This window comes from Leptosomus discolor, chromosome 4, assembly GCF_034619465.1.
Source record: "Leptosomus discolor isolate bLepDis1 chromosome 4, bLepDis1.hap2, whole genome shotgun sequence".
Taxonomy (NCBI): Eukaryota; Metazoa; Chordata; class Aves; order Leptosomiformes; family Leptosomidae; genus Leptosomus; species Leptosomus discolor.
The window spans coordinates 25,031,376-25,056,903 of NC_141394.1; the positions used below are offsets into that span (position 1 = coordinate 25,031,376).

General features: G+C 41.5%; 1 protein-coding gene across 1 annotated transcript in view; it reads left to right on the forward strand.

The window, feature by feature from the left end:
* The first annotated feature begins 3,252 nt into the window (after positions 1-3,252).
* COL25A1 (collagen type XXV alpha 1 chain) overlaps positions 3,253-25,528 on the forward strand; it is a 318,154-nt gene continuing 295,878 nt past the window's right edge. Inside the window, exons 1-2 of the mRNA XM_086464793.1 lie at positions 3,253-3,609; positions 4,216-4,285. Of these exons, the coding sequence (XP_086320919.1) occupies positions 3,253-3,609; positions 4,216-4,285 (427 nt within the window). The remainder of the gene's footprint in view (positions 3,610-4,215; positions 4,286-25,528) is intronic.

A 25,528-nucleotide genomic window follows, 5' to 3' on the forward strand; every position in this document is an offset into this window, starting at 1 on the left:
GAAGAGGACACTGATAATTTACATCTTCAAAGACTCCCTGTTGGTATCTATTTCTATGTGAAAACACATTAGGAAAAAAAGCTATTGGAAATAATTTCTTCTCAAATTCTGTCATTATCAAACGCTTTCTAAGCAATTTAACAAACTTTTGGGTGACATCTTTCGCAGAACCAAGCTTTGGCAAAAAGAAAAATATAACTTTAAGCTGGAGCAAGGAAGAAGGCTTAGCACTGATCTTCCTCCTCTCACTCTTCTTCACTGCATTTCCCTTTGTCTGAGGTTATGTGTAAACCAACACACGCATAAGGAATGGATGAGCCTCTTCTCTTTTCAGAGATGAGACCAGGCAGGGCTAACATTTCTCTGAAGTGTGCCGAGTTATGGCTACCCATTGGAAAAAAAAGCACAAAAACAATTTCTTGGATATTTTAAAGTTGTTTTTGCCTGGTTTGGGCTTTGATTCCAGTATGGCAGAGTTTTCTATTTGTCCCAGACAGAAAAATAAAGATTTCTTATCACACTTCTTCAGAATAAGAAACATCTAGCATGAGATTTGTTATCCCGTAGGAAAGTGGCTTTACTTTGCTCCCCACAGAAACATTGTGATCTGGCTCATTCAGTGATCTTTATGATGGCAAGTGCATGTAAATCTAGTGCAACAAGGGACTTTATGTCTCAGGCTATTTCACTTCTGATGTGGGATATGCCATGTCCAAAGCAAACGGACAGCATGGTGCTGGGACAGAAAGATGCTTGGACAGAAAGGCTGCATCTTTGGTCCAAGAAAAACATTGAGCCAGGTCATATAATGGGTACACGGCTCTCTGTGCCCCATATGGGGCACTGAAGCAGCCAGAGGACATCCCTATCTGTGCTAAAATAAAAAGAGCTGATCTCGGGAGGAAATTTAACCCTGGCCTTGACAAGGCAGCACCCACTTGAGTACTGCCCAGGCAGCAGCAGGGTGCAGGCAGTCGTTCTGCCCCCAGCGGCACCTCAGTAGCCCCCTGCATAAAATGATAATCATATCCTGGGGGTTCACAACTTCACTTTGCGGGATGCCACCATGAGCAGGGGTGAGTAATGGCACTAGCTACCAACAGCAGGGGGTAAATGTTAAGCACTGGAGCTGGCGCCAATGTTTCCCAGCGCCTCACGGCCCGCCAGCCACTCTGAGGCAGCCTGGGTACAGCTCATACCACGCTCAGGGAGCCCACACTATGCACCAAATAAGAGCATGTGGGTATTATTTGTTTTCTTCTGTCAGATTATTCATTCCAAATACCATCTCATCTTTTTATTGTCAACAGATAGTCTGTGAGCAAGTCCTTGTTTTGAAAAGAGCGATTGCTATTCAGAAGTCCTGATCATAAGGTATGTGCCGCTTGGGGGAGTTTGTTTGCAAACTGCCCATTGCAACAATTAACTGTTTAGCATGAAGAAATTGTCACTTAGGGCTACGTAACCGTGATTTCTTCTCCCTGACTAGAGTCCACAAAACTTTTTTTAGCAAGGAGGAAGACTTATGAAGAATAAATTACTAGCTATGAACTTCTGGTATGGTTTATTCAAAGTTTAAGTAATCTTACTGCAACCCACAAATCTTTTTGGATCCACGTCTTCATGGCAGTTGTGATTGCTTGAATACTTGGGAAACAATAGGTAATAAAACTGCACAAATATGGCTCCATAAGAAAACCCGATTTGCCGTACAAATCGGCAGTCTCAGTCTTGTCTGAGAAATGCCATAGTTGGACAAGTCTTTTTCATCCCATGAGCCTTTGTATCTTGTAAGTAGTCAGTATTCATGTGAGTGAATGCCAACTAGGGTGAGCTACGTGTTCCTTTGGAGCCTGTCCTGCTTTGAGAAGTTTCTGTGGTTCAAGAAGTTTGCTGGGCATGAGAAATGTCACATGAAGCGCCACACAGGAGATGCACTGTGGTAACACCAAAGATGAGAACCAAACCACAACAGGTAAACGCAGCATTTGGAAGACAGGAGGCAGAGGCGAAAGGAATAGAAACCAGCAGGCTTTCCACCAGGCCACGCGTGCAGTTCTTTGAAGGTTAATGCTTCTTTTCTAGTCGTACAAACCAGGGTCAATGAAAACAGGTCGGGGTGCATGAAACAGCAAAGAAGTAACTTGGTAAATAAACGAAGAGAAAGAAAACCAGCTAAAATCAAACCGACTCCATGCAACGGGGAGTTGGTGCCTGCTGCTCCTCTGGAGGGGAGCCCGAGCCTTGCGTGCGCTCGCCAGGAGCCGGCCGCTGAGTTATACACGTTTATCCTCCGCGCTCTAAAAAAAGCACGGGACGACAGCGCGCTGCCCGTGGTTTATGCCCGCACCGCGGGCACGCCAGCCCGCTCATAAACCGCCGTAAATTAGCGCGGCTCACCCAGAACTCCCCCCGGCGGGGCAGGCCACCCTCCGCAGCCCCTTCCCCGGCACCTCCCGGGGCCGCGGCGCTCCCCGCCTCCCCCCGCGGGGCCGCGGCGCCCCCCTCATTTGTTAGTCTAACGCGCCGCGCGGACGTTATGCAAAGAGCGCTCCCAGCCCGTTCCTCCGCCTAGGTGAATACATTATGCTAATGAGCGCGGGGAGGTGGGCCGGCGGGCGGGGGCGGTGGCTCCGCGGCGCGGCTGACAGCGGGGCAGCGGGGGCTGCGTGCCTGCCTGCTGCCTGCCTGCCGCCTGCGGGCTTCCCCGCCTGGCGCGGCTGCTGGGCGCCGGGCAGGCAGGTGGAGGGGGAGCAACAAGTCCGCCGGCGGCGGGGAGGAGAGCGGGAGTCGGAGGAAAGGGAGAGGGGGGTGGTGTGTGTGTTGGGGGGGGGGGGGAGCGGGGGGCGCTTCCCGCCCCTGAAAACCTCTCTGACAAGTGGCAAACCGTTCGCAGAGAACGCTGCTCCCTCCGAAGGGCGGGTGGAAGCCGCGGGGGCTCGCACCGCACCCAGCCTTGCTGCCGGCTTTTGGCTTCTCGCCCCCCACCGCCCCCACGCCCCCGCTGCGGGGCCGAGTCGCGACCCGCTGCCGGCCGGCGTGCGGTGCGGGCTGCGGTGCGCGCCGCCGCTCCGCCTTGAAAGTGGGGGAGCCGGTTGCGGGCTTTTTTTCTACTTACCGCGTTTTTGGTGTTTTGTTTTTTGTTTTTTGTTTTTTTTTTTAAAATATTATTATTTTGCCTTTTTGTTGTTTATTTTCTCGTACTTTATTGTTATTGTTTTTGTTGCCGCTGTTGGTAAACTGCTTGCCTCCATGGGGGGCGGAGGAAAGGAAATCAAAGCTGCCGCAGCTGAAGGGTGCAAAAGCATGCTGGGGAAGAGCCGAGGAGCCGCAGGACGGGATGGCAGCGGGAAGCCCGGCTGCGGCGGGGAGCGCTGCCCGCGGCGGGCCGGGCCGTGCGGCTCCGCGCTGGCCGCGCTCCTCTCGGCGCTGGCGGCCGCCTCCTGCGTCTACCTGGGGGTGCGAACCAGCGACCTCCAGGCCAGGGTCGCGGCCATCGAGGGCGCCCAGGGAGGCTTCTCCGCCGCCCCGCTCCCGCCGCTGCCCGGCTTTTCCCTGGAGCAGCTGAACGCGATGATGCAGGAGAAAGTGGAGCGACTTCTCGCCCAGGTGTGCGGGACGGGGGTGGCTGCTCGCAGCCTCTGTGCGGGACGGGGATGGGGGATGGGGGATGATGTGTCCGGGGCGACGGGACGCCGGCTGAGGCTGGCGGGTGGGCGGGAGGGAGGTGAGGGAGAAGCGGGGAAAGTGAGCCCGCAGCCCCGGGTGGCAGCGGGGCCGGGGGAGAAGCGGGGCGGGGGGCGCCCCGGGCTGCTGGGGCGGGCGGGTTGGGGGGCTTGGGGGTGACCCCCGCCCGGACGCCGCCGACCCTTTTCTCATCTTTAACTTGGCGCCGTGCCCGAGCCTCAGTCCCTGCGTTTCTCTCCCGCCCCCCACCCCCCCAAAAAAAAAAAGGCGGGCGGGGTTGGGGGCACTTGCGACGAAGGTGGGAGATAGCCGGTGGCGTCGGGCTTGTTTTTGTTGTTGTGGGGGTGGAGAAGTCAGCGAGACACCTTGGGTCGGGTCCAAGCGAAGAAGCCATCGGTGGCTGCGCAGGCTGTGGAACAGCGGTAAATCCAGCTGGCGGCCGCGCCGGCCGGGAGCGCTGGCTGGTTGAGGGGTGGTGGGGGGGGTGGAGATCGCCGAGTGCCCTCACGCCGCTTCTCTCGCCCACAGAAATCCTACGAGCATTTGGCAAAAATACGAGTAGCGAGAGAAGCGCCTCCAGAGTGCAACTGCCCACCAGGTAACGGACACAGCTCTGAAACCTCCTCTCAGGCTTGTAACTCGGGGCGTTTTGGTGTCCCCTGGGTTTCAAATACACATAAGTCACATCCAGGGGATGGCCCTTCAAGCAATGGCTGCACCTTGGGTGGAAAAGGTGTAAAGCCAACAATCATCTGTTTCCACTGTGGCACCGGACTGGAATTAATGCTGGTTAAAAACCCTGGTTAGGCTGGGTTATGCCAAACAGTAACACTTACGAAGAAGTTAACGACTACCCTAGCAAGAAGAAATATATTCTGTTTTAAGTGGGGTAGTACTGAATCAAGGCATTGTGTGCTTAGCTGGGGAAGTGGAACAGAACTTCCTAGCAAAAATAGTGAGCAATTTATAACATAGATTGAAATAGGTGGAGAGTCCATTGCAAATTAGCAGTAATATATACAAGAGATTTTCAGTCTAATTCTTCTGTGGTCTTGCGTGAAAGCAGTTCCCCTAGGAAGGGATTGCAGGTTTTATACTGAGGATTCAAAACTATGTGTGTTTATGCAGCCTGTGATGTTGCTTGACTTTGGAAATGGGGCCTTCCAATACTGGGATTGGTCGTTTGTACGCACACTCTGCCATGTTTCCTGTGGGTTTTGTGCTGCTTTTTGGCAGTCTGATAACTGTCAATATTGCTTTAGCTTTATAAACTTCTGCTGATATATACCCAGGTTTGAATGGTATCTTAAAAATTAAGACAATAATGCCAGTGTTTCACAGGATGATATAGGAATTCCCACATCCTCTGTGTGATGAAGCCACAGAGGATCACAGAATCACAGAATTTTAAGGGTTGGAAGGGACTTTGAAAGATCATCTAGTCCAACTCCCTTGACAGAGCAGGACCACCTAGAGTAGATCATATGTGCCACTTTGTATGAAAAGAAAATCTTTTCAGGTGGAATAGTGCCTGTGAACAAGGCTTAAGCTGATGATGTTTGCCAATAGGATGTGTGATAGTGTGTATAAGGAAGGAGCTCTTCTAGTTTAGGATTTAATTCCTGCCAAACTCATCAGTCTGTGGGGACTACCAAATTTCAGTGTTAAAACTGACTACAATGGTTGGTACAGTTTTTTGCTGATGGTCCAACTGAGAACAGAGTATTTACTGGCTGGTATAGGAGTAACCACAGCTAGTGTGGAAAGGACAATATATGTGACTAGGACTGTAAAAGCGTACACAGAATTACTCAACTTCCAGTTAGTTTTGGTAAGGAACACTGGTTTCCTGCAGCATCATATATATTTTTTCCTTTAAGGCTAACATGAGCACACAGTGGTGATCTTATTTTTTCTGTTGCTTAATTGCAATTAATGCAAGATTCAAGTTTGTGCACTAAAAATGAGGGTTGCTTATCACGTTGTGTGCAAAGATGTATTCAGTGAGCCTGAAACGTTGAATTTGAAGCCAAGCTCTCTTCCTTTCCGTTCTTGTTTAAATTAATCTGTTACAATGTTTTTGCTTACTATTTTCATACTGAAGTATCTACTTTTTCCACAGTTGGTGTTATGCATTGCTTTACTTCCCCACTACCACTAGAGCTCCACATTATACCAATTTTTATCTGACCTTTTTTCTTAAGAAGTATGTTTTATCAAATAGCCAATGAGCAGCAGAATACTTCTCACATGCATTGTAAAAGTCTTTGCTAGACAAAGTAAAAAGAAAGTGATTTTGGAATCATTGTCAAGGAGCAAGATTCATAAGATCAGGAAAACTTACATGAATCATTATAAAATAAAAAAAAATTGCAGAGAGGACTAGCTGGTATGGGGATTTGAAATGTGATATGGAGCTTTTCACCTCTGGGTAGCTATTTCAGTTTGGAAGCAAGTTTTGTAGTGACTGAAGGATGTTGCCATGTGATAGCCTGATTTTGGACAGCTTAAAATGAGTTGATGCTCTCATGCTTGTTGCCAGTGGACAGGTGTCTACCTCAAAATGGCATGGTCTTGGGAGCCTTGTCTGAGAGAACAAGGGCTCAGTGGCACCACCACCCCAGTACTGTGCCTTCCTGACAGCAGGCATTAGGCAGAGCAGGAGGGGATAGAGCAAATAAATTGTTGTTTCTTTGTTTGGTTCACTTTGTTTGTTAGAATCCCTTTTTGACTGGACAGTATGGGCTTTAATTTTCATCCTTAATGCTGCTATTAAAAATTTGGACTACTCTATTCAGAAAACCATTTAATAGGGAAAGTATCATGGAATCTCAGTGTTTTTTCTGTTGCCTGCTATTTGTGAAGCTGAAGAGTAAGTTGTCTCTCTACTTCCCCACATAGTTCCCTTTTACTGCTTTATTTTGCTCAGCTTCTGCATTTCTTCCCTGGGTTTCTGTAATAATAAAATACATGTTTTTGTTAGAGATGACTTTGGGAGGCCTTCATGGTACAGAGGTGATTTTTGAAACATCCCTATGCTGTGAGAAAAGACTGCTGCCGAATAACCACCAAGGCAGTTTCCATCATCCTACCCTTTAATGAGAAATAAAGATTATTTAAAAAGTAGGTTGCGTTGTTCTCTACCAAAAGAAGAGAGGGAAATTCAATCTGCAGACAGGAGGGTGAGAATGTGGCCTCTGATTTAGGATTAAAGTTATGCAACTGGTGTAGATCTCATTAGCTGGAGATGTTCATCCCCTTGTGGCTCTCTGTAGTAGGAACTTGCATGTTCAAAGGAAACTGAGTTTGAATGGTTTGGATACCAAATGTAGCCAGCTTCACAACTGCTCATAGCTTCCAGAGCTGTCCACATGTAGATCCTTTTAATTCAACAGTAGCCTTGAACTTTGTCTAGAGTGAAGAGTGGTCACATTTCTCTTTAAAAATGTTGTTTTCAATAAATACGGCTTTTGTAATTATTATTTTCTATTTTCTTATAAAAGAAACGCAACGTGACGTGATACTAGTTTTGATTTTAATTCTGCAGGACTAAAACCAGATAGCAAAGATTTTGTAAATGTTTTTAAAATGACAATAGCAGGCATTCTTTCTCTTCTTAAAGCAGAGTAATAAAGTTCGAAAAGTAAATGCATGCTGACATTCCTCTTAAATTACCTCAGCTCTAACAAGAGTGCCAGTTTAAATCCCATACATGCAACTAGCCTGCAGTCACTGCTGGCAGTTAGCATTCTGCACATAGGGCTGAGGGGGCAAACTTAGCGGCTACAATTATTTTAAGTGTAATAATTTAATTTTCCTTTGCCAGATTTACTGTTTATTGTAAATGAATGTTTCTCTACTGTGAAAGATGAACAAAAAAGTGGGTTTGTAGTGATTAATTCATATGCTTGAATCTTCCTTTAAGTGGCTGTACGACCATAATTGGCTTTTATGAGGAACAGTCAAACACAGTGCTGGATACTTCTTACAAATCGCCAAGAGTTACACTGTTGTGGAAAGAGTAATGAATGCAGAAAGCACAGGGATACTCCCAAGTCAATAGAGTTTTAAGAAACTCTTGGGTTTTCATAGATTCTTCAGGCTTTCCTCTCCCAGAAAGCATTCACGTGTATACCTAGGACCTATAGACTTCAACAGAAATTAACATATGCTTGCATGTTTTAGTGACTTGATCCTTTATATATTTTAAGGGTGAAATTCTGACACTTGCAGTCATGTGCCATGATGTCGTATTCTGTAAGAGGTCCTCAGAGCCTACTCCTGGAGTCACACAGTGTCAGCAGGAGTAGGAGTCAACTCTCGATACAGAAAGTTCAAACTTGATCAGCAGGAAGGCTAGCGAGTGGTTATGTATGATTCTGCATGTCCCTTTCAGCCAGTTTTGGGAAGCAATTACTTTCTTTTTTTCTTTTCTTTTGAGAAAGACCTCTATAATGAATTTATTCTTTCAAAACCCCCCAAACCAGACAGTATTATACAAGTAGGAATGCCTGTGTGCCACACATTTCTTTAATTCTGCATTGACAAAGGATAGGTTGCATAACAGAAGAGATGGTTTTTATCTCGAACATACATACAAATGTGTAGTACTGGTTAACTATAGCTTGCACATAAAATGATGGGGTTTGCACGTTTTTTTCTTCTTCCTTCTTTTTCTCCTCAGAACATTAGCGAAACTTCACTGATGGGTACCTGGCAAAGTTGACCAAACAAGTTTAACTTTGTTTTTCTTTTCTGCCACAGGCAATGTTTCTTCCTTTGCTCTTTCTCTTGTATTTTTCCCATCAAGAAACCTGCATTTTTCTTTCTCTTGTGTTCAGACACCTGTGACTTCAAACTCTTTCCAGGCATGGACACTGTCATCATTCTTCTTTCTTAGCCAGCTATTTCATGCTGTTTTTGTAATCATGTCATCTTGATTCTCTGTTCCAGTCTTAAAGAGCTTTATGGTTTGGCATTTGAAGTACGTTCTATTTCACTATGCAATTTGCTGCGATCAGGTTATAAAGCTTGTTTCGGTGTAGTTGTGTGTATATAAACCTGTTCATTCAGGAGATGAAATGCCATAAGCCAAGGTTTTTTTGGGGGGATAGAGAATACCAATTGGTATTCTGGTTATAGTAGTTCTAGCTGTAGAATATAGTTTTCCCACTACAGTTCTTCAGTAAGATGATGAGTCAGCTATATGGTTTTGGTAGCAGCATGGATGGCAAAAGTCAATGTATTTTCTTACCATCCCAGTACTGTTTTTTTTGTCTTCTTAAGTGCCTAATGTTTGTTTTGACATGCAATGGAAGCACTCTTTATTATTTCCACTTGTTCCGTGAGGGCTGTTTCCTAGAGCATTTAGATTATCAAGGCTGAAAGAATGGAGGAGAAATCAATTTTGCAGAATAAAAGAATCCCAAACTAGGTATCAGCAGGGTATTACTTTTTTTAAATCATGATTACAGTGAAGCAGTTCTGTAAAGACTGAAGAGGTAAAGAAAAGAGGAGCTGACTTAAGTGTTTACTGGTAGAGAGACCCAAAAGAAAATACAGATAGATACAGAAAGTATCCAAAGTCTTTTCCCCTATTACTTAAAATTCCAGAGTGTGCTATCTGAACCTAGCTCCCAGCACTACTTATTTCTGCCATGTCTGTATCGTCTATTTGCTGAATGCAGTGCTCAGCTCTAATTTTGTAATTTTTCTGACAGGGCTTTGAGTTCCCCTTTCATACCTTCACTGGTTTGATATTTTTTATTTCAGTTCCTAGATAAAGATGTTTATTGATGTGCAGCAGCATGCAACCTTCTGGGTAGTCTGTTGTCTTGTTTGGATGACTGATTAGAGATACTGTTTTCTCCCCACAGAACAGCTAAATATATTTTATTGGCTAAGATGTGACCTTTAATTCCCTTCCCTCTGGGTAAGGAGGTAGGGTGTGCAGCATGATGAATGAAACATAATGTGGCTCAAAGTAGAACTGATTGACAGCATACTGCACCAGATTTCTGTCTTTTGTAAAATTATTGATGTCAGTGGTGTTGTAACAAAGGTTGATTTGACGACAAAAGTGTTATTAACAAAAGGTTTTTCTATGACTTAAAATTTATTGAACTTGCACGGTTTTGTAAAGCAAGGCACATTAAAAGGAAGGTTTGATTATCTGCATTAGCTGTTCTTACAGAAGATTAATATTAAGAACGTATATTATATGTTCTAATAGATGTTCTTAGATTTCCTTCCGTGTGGCAGCTGTCCGTGTCAAACTGCTGAAGTGTCAAAGCAGTTCAAGTACAGCAAGTCTTACAGTGTGAGAAGTGTCCATTAAGCCCACTTCTGGAACAATACTTTCAGTGTGTGCTTTGTTTTTTTTTCTCTCTTCTTTTTTTTTTTTTTTTTTTCCCCTTCATTCTTCAATTGTTGAATATATGCATCTGTTTCCTTAAAGAGTCTTTAAAGCTTGGATAACTGAGTTCTATTCAGCAATACTCATCTGAGCCCCTTTTCTTAAAGGTTGGAGGGTTCTTAGGAATGTGTTTCCAGAAGAACAGCACTCTTGCACTTGCATTACAGCGCTCATCCTCCTTCTCACTTCCTTCTATATTTACTGGCTGCAGCTTACCTATGTATTTTTTGTATACTTAGCACAGTAAAAATCAGCTCACTTTGAGAACGCATGACTGACAGAAGCTGTCTTTATAGGGCCTGTCAGGTTACCAGGTAGAATCATATAATTAATGTGTTCAAGTTACCAATCTCATGAAACCATCTGTCTTCCTTTCATGCACACAGAACTTGAGTCATGTTGTTAACTACAGCCTCTTCAGGAAGACTTGTCTCCACAGAGCACTTCTCCCCTTCACTGTTTCAGTTGATTTCCTAAGTCAGTATCAAAAAGGAAATCTGACTGCTTACTAAGAACTAAGATATAAGAAGGCATAGAATAATACTGGCTGGAAGAAACACTTTTCGCTCTATATGATTAAAGCTGCAGCTTGCCGTTAAATAATACACACAACAGTGAACACGATGCTGCAGGCTTGCTTTTTGGAAGCTTGTGGACTGTCGGGTTTTTACTGGTTAGACTTATAGTAGAGCAGTGCCTGCTTAAATTCATCTGCTCAGCTCTTTTCATGAGATTAAGTTAAGCAGAAGAAGCTGTATGTGAGAGCTCAATAAAAATAAATGTCAGTACAAATTTTCAGAATGGAGTGCCAAATTTGAAAGTGCAAGATTTATATGTACCTTTCATGTAAATGTAGCTATTTTTTTCTCTATGTATACTTGAACAACTTCAGAAACACAGGTCAGGTTGATACTCCAGGAGATTGTCTTATTCATGGTTCTACGCTCTGGAGCAAATGTATCTAGGCCACCATTGTCGGGTATTTCCTTCCACGTCATTCACAACTGCAGTGTCTAGTCAGTCATGGCTCAACAAGTTGTTGGATCTGCCTTAATTTTGTGATTAAATGCAGCAGCCTCATGTAAATAGTTTCCTCAGTTAAAAATGTGCTGCTCTGTAAATAGGTAAATGTGTAGTGCAAGAAATTGCTAATACATAAATATGCCTAAGCTAAAACAATCTATGTATGTTTATAGGAACAGGAATTTACATGCAGCTGTAAATATTGCATCCATGTTTGGGGAGAACTGTTTCTTCTTGTGCTTGGAAAGCTTTGAAATGGATGATGATGTCTGAGATTTTTGAAGAAATATGAGGTTATTATACACCCATGTAAATCTTCCATCACCATCCCTTAATGTGTTTAAAGGTCATTTAGATGTGGTGCTTGGAGATATGGTTTAGGGGTGTACTTGGTAGAGTAGGGTTGGTGGTTGGACTTGATGATCTCAAAGGTCTTTTCCAACCTGAATGATTCTATGTTTCTGACTTTCAAGCAACAACAGTTTGTCCTACACTATTGTAAAAATTGAGCAGGAAGTTGTCAAACATAAAGAGAGCATAGTTTTCTTTAGAATGTGTACAGATGAATTACATGATAGATGGAGGTCTATTAAAATGAGTACTTTTAGTTTAATCTGTGTGAGGCATTAGGATTATCAGCTTAGTTTTGAATGCACATGAAACTCATCTTGCAATTATTGTGTGTTGGGCAAGTATATTAGAAAATTTCTCTAATGATTAATGATTTTTTTAAGTGCTTAGGAATTTAAATTTGGGCTTTTGGAAATATGACTTAACAGATTTTTTTCATAGGTGTTTCTTTGCTAATATGTGTTGTTTGGGCTTACAATGGAGAGTGGATCACAAATTCACAGATTCTTGGGGAGGCTGAAAAGGAGTCTGTACAGGGAATAATGATGGACATGAGTAGCTTCCCCTACTCTTCTGTGGCTCTTCTACAAGCTAAGCTGAAAAAGTGTTGAGAAGGCGGGTATTGAATGACCTTTCTCTTTGATCTTTGGTCCTCTTTTTGATGCAGTACACTCTACCGTATAACTTAGCAGTATAATGGCTTCGGTAGTCTTTCATGCTCTGCTGTAACTTGGACATGCAGCAGGCTGCCTGCCGAGTCACGATGACATAGTATAGAATATAGCTCACTGTAGGAAGTACAACCTGTATAAAAGCCAGGTGGCTGATCCACTGCTTTCCGCTGACTGAAATAGCTGGCTCGTGCCGTTTCCTGGTACTGCTTCAGTCCATTGGTACCTGGGAGGTGCTTCCTCTGAGCAGCAAAGCTTTGTGGAAGTGTTTTGTTTTCTCTATTTTTTTTTTTTTTTAAAAAAACCCAGAATCAGAACCAAAATACTCATGAACTTGGCGCTTCCTACACTTTTGAAGAGTTTTAGTAGTCTTAGGAGTAAGGGGCTGTAGTGCAAGAGCTGTAAATAGCATGCAAGGAAGACTGTGGAAAATAAGCAGTTTTAAGGCCTTTGCTGTTCTGCTATTTGCAGTTTATGCTGTCTTAAGAAAAATCCATTTATTTTACCTTCCACTTGAGTATTTTCAATACCCCTTCTCTGAGTATAATAGCACAGAAAAAAATCTTACCACAAGTATACATTAAAGGTTTAGCTTCTGAATGAAGTTCCTTCCATAGGTATAAACTCATTCTTAGCACACTGTGCTTAAGGTTACGCTGAAAAACTGCTATTTAAAAGAGCTTTTCTAAAATTAGGAGGCAGGGATGAGGAACACAGAAGGAGTTTTGAAGCTGGGAAAATGTATTGAGAATTGGAGACCAAAATCTTTTCAAGAGGTGTGGCTGCCATTGCAGTGACAGATTTGTGTGTGCGTATCTGAAAGCAGAACTGCACCTTGTAATTTGAAGTACACTAAATAAACTCTCTAAAAAGGTATTTCTGTGATTAAGATCATATACAGTCTATAACAGCAAGAGCATGGCTGGTTACAGACTAAGGCCTTTCTTGTGCTGGTAATACTAATTGTGTTGCTAGGAAGTGATGGAAGGTTTCTTACATACCAGTGCTCCAGCTGGACGATAGTAGGATTTTCATGGAGGATTGCAGTGCTGAAAGTCGAAGTGTGTACATCTTAAGTTGAGGAGGTATTTCCTTTAGCTTACACCTCTAATAATCTTTTAAGAATATGAGAACCATCTGCTTGAAGGCACCCCTCCTCTTCCTCTCCATCCTGTGCTCATACCCTCTGAGTAAGCTCCTGTTTTGATTCCCTTGATGTTCTTAGGGGAAGTCTTGATACCTGAGCATAGGGGTATGGCTGCAGGGGATTAAAAGGATGAACTCCACAGTCTCTGTGTTAATATTCTCTTCTCCAGTCACAGAATTTACATCTAGATAAGTCCAGTAGGATCACTATGAAAAATACTGTTAAGTGTTGGCTGGAGAGTCTCTGTACTGTGAACTCCTGGTGCTTTCTATCAGATGTTCCTTGAATGTTTGCACCTCCATTGCTGTAGTTCTGGTTACTGCCAGTTAAAGGATGACAAGTGTTGAGAACTGTTGCTTCAGCTTGACATAGAGGTGATTAATATGCTATTGATTTCGCACCCTTCACCTCTCAGACAGGATAGCTGTCTTGAACTTCAGTAAAAATACCTCCTGACTCATAATTTAGTCCTTGTGCCAGGAGATGTGCTCTGTGCAGACATACTCAAGTGTAGACCAAAGTGGGGTCATTGTTAGGGTGGTCCTTATGGCAGTGCTGAGCTTGAATTCTGCTTTTCTTTCTTCTGTCTCCTGGTGGATGCTTTATAATTGTTTGTGTCAGTTAATAATATGCTGCTTGGGGGATGGCTTTAGTTGGCACTTACAAATGCAGTGGTATCACAGAAACGGATTGTGGTTTTTGCTGTAGCTATCTACGTGTGCTTGTGAAGAAGTCATAGTTCAGTACGGATCATCTTGGATATGTTTCCCAAGAGGTTCCTGGGAGTAGGCACATGGAATACTAATGAACCAGAGAGGCTGGAAGACACAGTGGCATGGCATCAGTTTAAAATGAAGCAGTGCTTAGGCAGCCATTGTCAATACTTACTTAGAGTTGGTGTCTTTCTAATGATGACAGCCGTGTTTGTAGAAGGCTGGAAATGTTTCTGTATGTGAAGATGAAGTGTTTTTCCAGTGCAGCAAGCAGGTAAGTGCACTGTATTTCTTTAGTGTAGGGAGACTAATCTTAGTGAAGAGAGATTAGTATTTAAGTCTGACAGTTGTGGATTTCACTTTAGGACAGCTTTGCATAATTCCTTAGTTTGAATTCCAGGCTGAGCCACATCCTAATATGCAGTAGGAGGACTTTCTTTTAGCACATTCAATTAAGAGGCAGCACATAAGCTGTTAGAGTGGCCAGTTAAAAAGAAGCATGAGCCTTGAAAACTGAATCACCAGCAATGAGGGAGGAATAGCAAGACTGAAATCCTCACTTTTTTTTTCCTCTTCTAAAATTGTTTTGCTGCTAAAAGGTGGTCTTTTAGTGTGTTCCAAACAATTCCAGTCCATTTTAGGATAATAAAGAGAAATGAATCTGTATTCGATATGTATTGTAACAACTGGAACACTCTGGAAACTCTCTGGGAAAAGCTCTCTGATAAATTTCAAGGAATGCACCTTAGAGGAAACATTGCACTTAATGAATGCACAGCAGGGACAACTAAGTAATGGCTTTGTGTTGTGATTGTATACCTTTACAGGACTGTAAAGGTAGAGCAGAACATCTTCATTTTTAAGTTCTTCCATCTGTAAAATAGAATTGGTGTAAATACATTAATGACAGTGTGCCAAAGACTTACAAGTACAAAGTATTAATAATTTCGAATAAAGTTACTGTCTTGAGGAGCTGAAGTTTCTTTCTCTCCAATGCATTCCTCTCCTCCTTTTTAATTTTGGTAATCACCTCTACATACTCCGTTTTGATCAGTACTACAGGATTTAATTAGATGGAACCTGTTGAAGTATCATGGCTGGCAGTTGCATGTTCATTTTCTGAGGATACTGAAATGGGATCTTGTATAGTGCTCTTTCTTCTTTCCTTAGGTTGCTTAATCATCATGTGTGAAAGTAGTTGCAAAAACATCAATTTGCAACTGAAGTAATCTTTTGGGAACTTTTTTGAAGGATATTTTGGTTTTATAAACAACCCAACCCTGAAGAATCATCTTAATTGAACAGGTGGGCAATGAGAGCTCAGATCACTTATGCAGGGATAGAAGTAGCTGCTTCTGCTACCACAATTTATGATAACCAAATACTATTTTACTTTTAACTGAAGGAGGTGAAAGTAGCCTTTAACTGGAATTCTGAATGACAGTAGCCACACCTGATATGTGCATAAACATTATTTCAGGCGCATTAATACTCCCACAGATTTCAGATGAAATCAGTAGTTACTTTGGAATCTGAGAGCTGACTGTGGCCTTTTCTTTTGTTTGTTTTGGTTTTATTTGTTGTTTTCCTTTGGATTCTTGTGTATACCTGTTTATATGTGCAGCCATTATAATCTACTTTATCTTTGATATATAGTTCTTTTCCATCATATAAATACTATTTATTATCTATTTACCATTCAGTTTATAATTTATTCCTTCCAAATTCTGAGCAAGAACAATATGTCTATATCTACTTCTAGGAATACAGAATTACTTTTGTATAGTACAAGATTTCTGGCTGCACTTGGAGGCAGTATAAGCAGTAGAAATTATTAAATATATTTATCTTTATGGGAGAGTTACATATTCTCGCATCCCAATTCATAGTTTGCAGACCCAGTGAGTATTGTGATAGTTTAGAAGGTGTTAGATAAAGCTACTAGAAATCTTACAGAGTGTTCAAAACATCAGTTTTGAGGGATAGGAAAAAAAGACCCTTATATACAGCTGGACCTTCATCTTAATTTCCTTACCAACATGACTGAGTTCTGCATATGCACATGTTTTTCTACTCAAATAGATTACTTGCGAAAGAGGTAGTCATTCTGTTCGACTCAGTTCTTTCAGCTCTGTGAACTGGCTCTCCCATTCCCCACTTTCCTGATGCTATGCTTGAAAAGTCACTATTTGCTCAACTGAAATGTTCCCTTCCTTTCTTCATGGAAGCATTAATTAACATTTTCCGTACCACTGCACTCCGTAAGTTTCTTTGCTTGAGTGGTAAGAAAAAGTTGAAGATCCCTGTTCGGGCTGTCAAAATCTGGAATAATTGTAAAATCACAGTATATCTCAAGTTGGAAGGGAACCATAGGATCATTAAGATCATTGAGTCCAACTCCCTGCTCCTTGCAGGACTACCTAAAACTAAACCATATGACTAAAAACATTGTCCTTGAACTCTGACAGGCTTGATGCCATGATCACTTCCCTGGGGAGTCTGTTCCAGTGGCTGACCGCCCTCTCGGTGAAGAACCTTTTCCTAATGTCCAATCTGAACTTCCCCTGATGCAGCTTCATTCAATTTCCTTCTCTCCTGTCTCTGTTCACCAGAGAGAGGAGATCAGCGCCTCCCCCTCTGCTGCCCCCTTGAGGAAGTTGTAGACTGTGATGAGGTCACCCCTCAGCCTTCTCTTCTCCAAGCTGAACAAACCAAGTGACCTCAGCAGCTCCTGGTAAGTCTTACCCTTGAGACCTTTCACCATCCTGGTCGCCTTCCTCTGGACACACTCTAATAGTATGATGTCCTTCTTATATCGAGGCACCCAAAACTGCAGACAGTACTTGAGATGGGGCCACACCAGTGTAGTGTACAGTGGGACAATCACCTCCCTTGACCAGCTAGCTGTGCTGTGCTTGATGCACCACAGTGCTTGATGCACCCCAGGACACAGTTGGCCCTTTTGGCTGCTGGGGCATGCTATTGACTCCTATTCAACTTCCCATCAACCTGAACCCCCAGATCTCTTTCCGTGGGGCTGCTCTCCAGCCTCCCATCCCCCAATGTGTATATATAACCAGGATTACCCTGTCCTAGGTGGAAAATTTGGCACTTGCTCTTGTTAAGTCTCATACAGTTGGTGATTGCCCAGCTCTCTGATCTATCCACAACTCTCCATAAGGTGCCTCTATCCTCGAGGGATTCCACAGCTCCTCTTAGTTTAGTATCATCTGTAAACTTGCTTAATGTACATTTGATTCCTGCATCTGGATAATTTGCAAAAATATTGAAGAATGCTGGCCTTAAAATTGAGCACTAGGGAACCTGATGGGTGACTGACTGCTGATTGATGTAACCCCATTTACTATAACCCTTTGAGCCTGACCTGTCAGACAATTGCTCACCTCGTGTACTATGGACTTGTCTAGCTGTATGCCGGACATTTTGTTCAGAAGGATACTGTGAGGGGCAATATCAAAAGCTTTGCTAAAATTGAAAAAGACCACATCTACTGATGTCCCTTGGTCAATTAGATGGCTGACCTTGTCATAAAAGGAAATTAAGTTGGTTTAGCAGGACTTTTCCCTCATAAGCCTGTGCTGGCTATGACCAATGACAAGTGTTTTTCAATAACTCCCAGAATAACCTTCTCCATAATTTTACTAGGCATTGAAGTGAGACCAAGAGGTGTGTAATTACCAGGGTCTTCCTTCTTACGATTCTTGAAAACTGGGACAACATGTGCCAGCTTCCAGTCAACTGGGATGTCTCTAGACTCCCGAGACTGTTGAAAAAAAAAATGGACAGAGGTCCCATGATGACATCAGCCAGCTCTTTCAGTACCCATGGAAAAGTCCCATAGGGCCCCACAGATTTATGTGCATCCAGCTGGACCAACAAGTCTGGAAAAAGGGGATTTTATCATCACCCCAGTCATGGCCTTCCAACACAGTGCTTTGGGGTCCCAGGGCCCATCATCGGTGTTGAAACAGGGGTGAAAAATGTCTCTGCTTTGTCTACATCCTTATTTGTGAGGGGGCTGACCTCATCAAGTAATGGACCAATGTTAACTCTGATCCTCCTTTTGCTGTTAACACTTTTAATAATCCCCTTTTTGTTATCCTTCACATTGCTGGCCAGCTTGAAGGTTAATCAAACTTTGGCTGCACAAATTTTCTCCCTACAGTGGCTAACAGCGTCTCTGTAGTCCTTCTGTGTCATTTGTACTTGCTTCCAATATCCATATACTTTCCTTCAAGAAGATCCTTGCTCAGCCAAGCCAGCCTTCTGTCCTGTTTGCTTGACTTCCAATGCTTTTGACACTTTTCCAACACTCTTCCATACAGCTCTTCTCTGCAGCATCTGGGAAAGGTTAGCTCAGGGTGCATTTTGGTATTCTAGAAGTTATCTCAGTGCTTACTGTTCACTCAGTCTGAGCAGTGGATGACAGCAGGATGTGTTGAAGTGTAAACTGCTGAAAGGGCTTCTCAAAGCTTAGCAAATGAAGTGTTGTCAAGAGGAAAAAAAAAAAGGTGACATGTCTGTAGGCTCTCTTCTACTGAAACATGTTTTGTAGACATTGTGTACTCATCTGAGATGTCCAGATTTAATGGCTTAAGAGACAGATTGGCTGGGGACTTGAACAATGGCACAAGGTAGGATATTATTTCTGAGCTGTCTCCTAGATGATGTGTATAGGCAAGTAATCATTGCACACCCTCAGCTTATCTTGAAAACTAGTAAGCAGGGAGAGTACACAGCCTGAATGTTGCCCTCCTGACACAGGGTGTTACCCTGCTGTGTTGAGCTGACAAGGAAGGAATTTATAGGAAGATTGAAGTCTAGAATGAACTAGTAGTAAGTTATTCCCTAAGCAAGGGAGTAATCATAACTCTTTACAATTCTGCATCATTCTCTTCTGGTCTCTTAGTGACACTACGCAAGCAGAAGCATGAAAATAGTACACGTGCTGGCTTCCTGTGTGCTGTAGTGGTGTTTCTCAAAGCCCATAGGAGCTAGCACAGTCTGCATGTTATTTATCTCTACTGAAATATATTAAAGTGTCGAGACTAATGGTCTGTGGTAGAAGTTGATGTTGAAGTCCTAAAGGCACAGGGATAGACTTGATTTATTCCAAAAGCTGTTATCATCCTGTCTTGCTTGACCATGTTGCTGTGAATCCTGTATTTCTCTTTGATTTCCTGCTTTGTTTAGAGCAGGAAGGACAAGCTAGAGCCTATGGACTGGCATTTTGCTAGAGCTGGACTTAAGTTATGGTCCCAGATTTCTTTTTTTTTTTTTTTCTGGGGGCATGTCATTTATATGTTTGGCTTGGTAGCCTAGAGACGACATATTCCCGTGATATGTGTGTTTGTCTCGTAAAGTGTGGGACTTTACAGGAAAAAGATTGGAGGGTGTAGTAGGTCTGTCTGAGATGGAGCCCTCATTGTGCTATGCTTTGTAGTGGTAGCTGGAAAGGTGTTGATGACACACCAGTGTTTTGACTGCTGCTGAGCAGGGCTCACACAGCATCAAGGCGCTCTCTCCAACTTTTTTCCAGTAGGCTAGGGGTGGGCAAAATCTTGGGAGGGGATATAGCTGGGACACCTGACCCAAACGGACCAAAGGGATATTCCATACCATATGATGTCTGCTCAGCAATATAACCTGGGGAAAAGAGGAGAAAGTGAGGGGCATTCATTTTTACATTGCTTGTCTGGAGCAACTGCTATGCATACTGAAGCCCAGTTTCCTGGGAAGTGGCTGAACATCACCTGCTGATGGGAAGTAGCGAATAAAATCTTTTGTTTTCCTTTGCTACCACATGTGGCCTTTGCTTTTGCCTTATTAAACTATCCTTATGTTGACACATGTGCCTGTTCTATTTTCTCTCCCCTGTCCAGCTGAGGCGGGGGGAATGATAGAGCAGCTTTGGCAGGCAGCTGTCATCCAGCCAGGGTCAACCCACTACAGTGGGGCACAATATTATTATGTTGCCATTAATCATACTTTGAGATGAATTGGAAATGTTTGACTTAGTTACTAATAATAGTACTTGGGTACAGTTTGATGCAGCCAAAATTTTTCTGACTCTTTGGGAAAATTCTTGCTGGTTCTAAAAAATGCGTTTTCAAATGAAGACAGTTATCTCCTCAAACTGTCATCTGTCTTTCAGATGCCCAAGTGTTCTTTCTCTTTGCCTGCCTTCAGTGTTCTTTAAACTGTGTTGCTGGAGATGGCAAAGAGGGTTATTCACATCTTTGTGTTGCATCGTGTTCAGACACACTGATCTTTTTGTTAGGCTGCGGTTGGCCACCTTGGTCTAAACCCTATGAAGCTCCTGAGTAAAAGTGGCTTGAGGAGGACTTTTTGTGATAGCCATCAGTTTAAAGTCTAGGAGGACTCTATAGTGAGGAGAGTTTCATGGAAGTTGATGGCTTTCTCCATGTGAGATCACACAGAATATACAATAGCACGAGCACTTGCATCCACACCAAGTGAGATTGTGTGGCTGCTTCATGATAGGAGCACACACTTTCATAGACTCAGCAAGGGGGTATTTAGTTGTTGCTACTTTCTTTTCAGCTGCTTTGTTGAGAGAATAAGACTGCCCTTTTTCTGAAGTGAAATAGGGTTCTTAGAAAAACAACAGCTTCGTAAATTATGTCGTCATAGACATACGTACCTTCTGTATAACTTGCCCCCATTTTCTTTCTGAAATGCAGTGAAAAGGAAGGCTGGAATGAGTTGTTCAATCCCTGTTGTTTGTGTTTTGGTAAAGTACAATTAGTTTTTTTAATTATGCTGTCAAATGATTGAACTGAATAAAATGACAATTTTTTTCCCATAAAGTTAATTACATGTTCTTTGATTAGCAAAGAAGGTACACAAGAAATTAATTTTCCTAAACTAACTATAGTTATAACTACTGACATATTGATCATCAGCAGACAGCTCATGTTCATTTGCATTCATTAAATATGCTGCATTTTACCATTCAATTCATTTTCTTTCTCAGTTGTGTACAAAACATGAGCTTATGATATTGGCCTTTTCAGAATCTAAAATACCTTTTGGGTTAACTTCAGGGAGAAAGAATTGATTTCTTATTCTGGTGTTAGCTAAGAACAGTTATAAAATAATGAGATGTAAGTTGGACATCTTTATCCCTACATGACATACTTAAATTTAGTATGATTTTTTTTCTCTCTTTCCCAAGTGGAACATCTCTTATCATGGTCAGTGACAATATATTTTAGTGGTAATATGTTAATATCACTTTTATTTGCACATTCACTGTGTGCATTAGGAGTAAGAGTAAATACAAATCTTGCTGATTTACTTGGTTGCCAACAGCTGAAAACATTTAGTGGAAACAATAGTTCAAAAATTTTGCCCCAAAAGATGAACTGTAGGGTCAAAGTGTACTTAGTAGTGTTATCAGCAATAAATTCTTTCTAACCTGTTCTCACCTTTAGTATGTTTTTCAGTAATTACTATTTGAAAACTTGGAATTTGAGCAAGGATATATGGTTGTGTATTATAGATAAACCACGTTTTTTGCTTAAAAAAGTTATCATAGAACAATCAGTTGAAATTTTGTTAAACAAAAGGAGAACTAGCAAAAAATCTTCTACCATAGGAAGTTACAGTGTTCCTATAAAAAAATTGGAACCTGAAAAATGTTGAAGCTTTATTTGCTAAGAAAGGTGATGGAAAACAAGAGAAACTTTGTCTGCAAACAAGTGCCTCTCTTGATTTTTTTTTTTTTTTTTCCTGAAGTGAAACTTTAAAAAAAGCCCAAACAAACAAAAAAACCCCATTTTTGCAAGAAAGTTTTCCATTAAAAGTATGACTGAGCAAAAAAGATGATCACTTATGGCCAAAAAAACATCCCTCAGTGCTATATGGTGTTCCTAGATGCTTGTGGTCTTAGAGGATCTCAAGGGACAGGATATCAAGGGAGTGCAGGAATTGAATGCTCAGAGTCTTGTTAGTGTTTTCTTCTAGCATTTTTACACAAGTCTTTGCCCAATTTATCCAGGTATGTCCCCTTAAGGTGAGAGGAAAAACAGCTCCTTGCAGTTAAATTTGTGAAGTTTTATCTTATTTCCATTAATATGGAATCAAAAGTGATGTTTCTCTGGAGACTTGATCTGGTATTACTTGATTTAGTAGAAATATTTTCATTTGCCTTGAATGAGAACTAGACAAAGTTGCAGTACTTCATGTGATGAAGTACTTCAGGATTCTTGAAATACACCACAGTTATTGAAAAATTTGCCTTTATTCATTGGTGTCATTTGCTTCTTGTTGGATGGACACAAACTAGATACACAGGAAGTATCTAGCTGATGAATCCAGCATTATAGTTTTACATGGTTGGTGATGGAATGCTACTCATATTGAAATATGTTACTTTCAGGGGTTAAGAATCTGTTTTGCACAGTATGCAAGATCTGGGTTGTTACTGGGCCGGATTTCCAGTGCATTGCACTTATTCTAAACCTCTTATACTACTACATTAAACAGTTTAAAATAGTCAGTGTGTTCTTCGTGATGGACCTGTGGTACTCTACCACTTGTTAGACTGACTTTGACTTTGAATCAGAAACTGTGTTTTTTTTAAGCCAATTATTGTTAAGATATATAAAAAAAAGTGACTTTGAAAAAGTGAATTCTATGTCTTCTCTCTCATCTGCAAGCAAAACACATGTATGTTTTTGTTTTTGTTTTTTTTTTTTCCCTTTTGATTTGGCAGCATTGCAACTCATGCTAGTAAGTGAAAAACAAAGCTGTATTCAGTATAAAGTTCCCTTCTTCCTGCCTCCCACCAGGAATCACTGTCAAGAATAAAGCTTTTGAGGTAGTGCCTTCTGATGAATCAGGAGGCAGAACATACCGTTTGCAGTTCTGTTGTTTATTTGGTTTCTAGGGAGGTTCTTTACATGAGATGTAAGGATATACAGGCCAGAAAGAAAGCCTTGGTTAATAAGGTGAGGCATTTCTAAGTTACTTTCTTCTTGCCCATTAAAATAACGACTGGACTGCATTTTCTAGAAAGAAGGTGCAAGTTCCCCAAACAGATGTATACTGCTGTTGGCTGGATGTGTTAATAGGGTAGGTATTGCATATATATGAGGTGTTAGATCGTTAGCTACTTATTTGCATGTGCAGTTATACAGATATATTGGTGCACTCCTGTCCATGCATATGTGCTTATAGCTCTTTTTTTTCTTTCCTGAATTTTTGGCTTTAAGAATTTAGATTAGCACTTAAATCTTCAGTTGACACATCTGAATTTACAGATTTCCCCTGCCTTCCATTAGCCTTGAAGCATAAAAAAAAAAAGTCCTATTCATGTAGCAAATGTAGCCTGGATCATATCTCATTTATTGCTGATGTCTATCAAAAGTTGGCTTTTTCTTTTTTCCGCTTAAGTAAATAAAAATTTAGCAGGTTGGGTTTGCATGATCCTTTATTGTCCCACTGGATTTCTTAACATGTTCCAAATACCCGGGCTTGTAACTTTATATTGTATCAAAGTTTCTAATGGACTTTTTCTGGAGGTCTGGATGAGTTCGCATAAGCAAATGATGACAAGTGAATAACTTTTTATTTTATGGTAATATTTTAGATATTTACAGTGACTTAAGTTAACAAAAGAAGTTACTTTAGGACAAAATTTGTTCTCTTTAAGTCCATACTACTTTCAAAACTACTTTTCCCTCATGTTGCTTGTTTTCATGAATTCTTGTTTGCACATGGTATATTACCAAAAGTAAAAGAGCACCTGTTCTTATATCAAACTTCCCCCCTCTTTACATACCATATTCTCACCAGAATAATTTATGCCATGATTTGCATATTTTAACTCATCTATACATTCTTTTTAGGTGTATAGCACTGCTTTGAGTGTTGCTTTAACAGGTGAGCTAGTGAAAACTGTTTTAATTACACATTTAAGGACTGAAATGGAAAGGCTTTTTGTCTTCCAGTCTTCCTTCTGCTGTTGCTTTCTGTGTGTCTTAGTTACTGGAACAACCTGGGAGGATCTGCAAGTATATTTGAGGACACAACTAGAATTCAGATGTCACACAATTGAAAGGTCTACAAGAATCCTGAAGTGGAGAAATAATCTGAAAAAAATAGAGTATGGTTGAGTAAGGCTGAGTACGAAATATTTTGGATGTAAATAAACTTGCTGTACAGACATTGATAAAGCAGCTATTCTGAAGAAATTTCTGGGCTTTTTATAGTCAATCACGAGCTGAGCATAAGTTAAGTGTTACACTCTTATAAGAAATGACAAACAGCATGCAGGTGCATTAGAACAGGCTATCTGTATGAAAAAGCTCTTCTGCTCTGAATTGGTAAGATATCATTTGCAGAATTTTGTCCAGTTCTGGGAAGCATTTAAATACAAACATGGCTCAAATGAGGAGAGTCCAGAGCACAACAGCCATCAGAAGAAAGTTTGTAGATACAAGGGAGTTTGAGAACTGGAGTGGTTTAGACGAGAACAGGTATAACTGAGGGGAGGAGTAGATTTTCAAAGACCTAAAGGTCAACTGCAAAAAAAAAAAAAAAAAGAGAGAGAGAGAAGGAAAAGTAAGCTGTGTGTTTATTTCTTGTCCTCTCTGAAGAAGACAATGTAAGCAGTGGAACCAATTCTAATTGATGGTTGTAGCATCAGCATCATAAGGTATTTTTAAGTACAGGCTTGTAAATATCTGTCAGGAGTGATATTGATAACTTTTGCCCTTACTTTATGGAAGTAGTCTAGATGACCTTTGGAAATTAGTTCCAATGTTGCTTCTTAGTTGCTCAAATGTTTAACGCCCTGCAAGTTAAATATTGATTCGTTGTATGTGGCAGATATCGTTGCTTCATCAATTTCTTTCACAGGTACCACTTTTTAGAACCCCAGCATTTGTTCACTGTCATATTTACACCTGAATTCAATTTAAAGGATAGACTGCCTGTAGATGTAGGTATAACACTGGTGTCAGAAATGCGTAATTTTTTTCTCCCAAAAGCAGAAAGGAGGAACATAGCTCAAAAGCAATGGCTAAGAAGTACTGCTTGTGTATGAGAGAAAGATCCCAAGGAGGTAAGAGATTGGCAGTACTCTCTCTTCCAGTTTTCTGTTGTGCATAGAATGGTAGAACTGAAATATTGAAGTCAGTTTTATTTCAGGAAATTCATAGCTGTTGAAGGGAAATTTACTAAATTGCTGAGGTGAATCTTAAAAAATAAACTGTGTTACTAATGTGGTTTGGGGGACAGGGAAGTGCTTTTTGGACATGTATTTGTTTTGGTAGCATAGTGATTAAATTTTTGTAGATCTGCTTGCCACTCTTGGGCATGTATGTGGGGGTGTTTTTTACTTTGGTTTTGGTGAGGCTGTGTGTATCTCTGGTGATATTTATACACTCAAGACAAGCAAGTATGAATCTAGTAAGTACTACCTGGGTGGTACACTGTCAAGTAAAAAAAAAAAAAAAAAAAGGGCAAACGT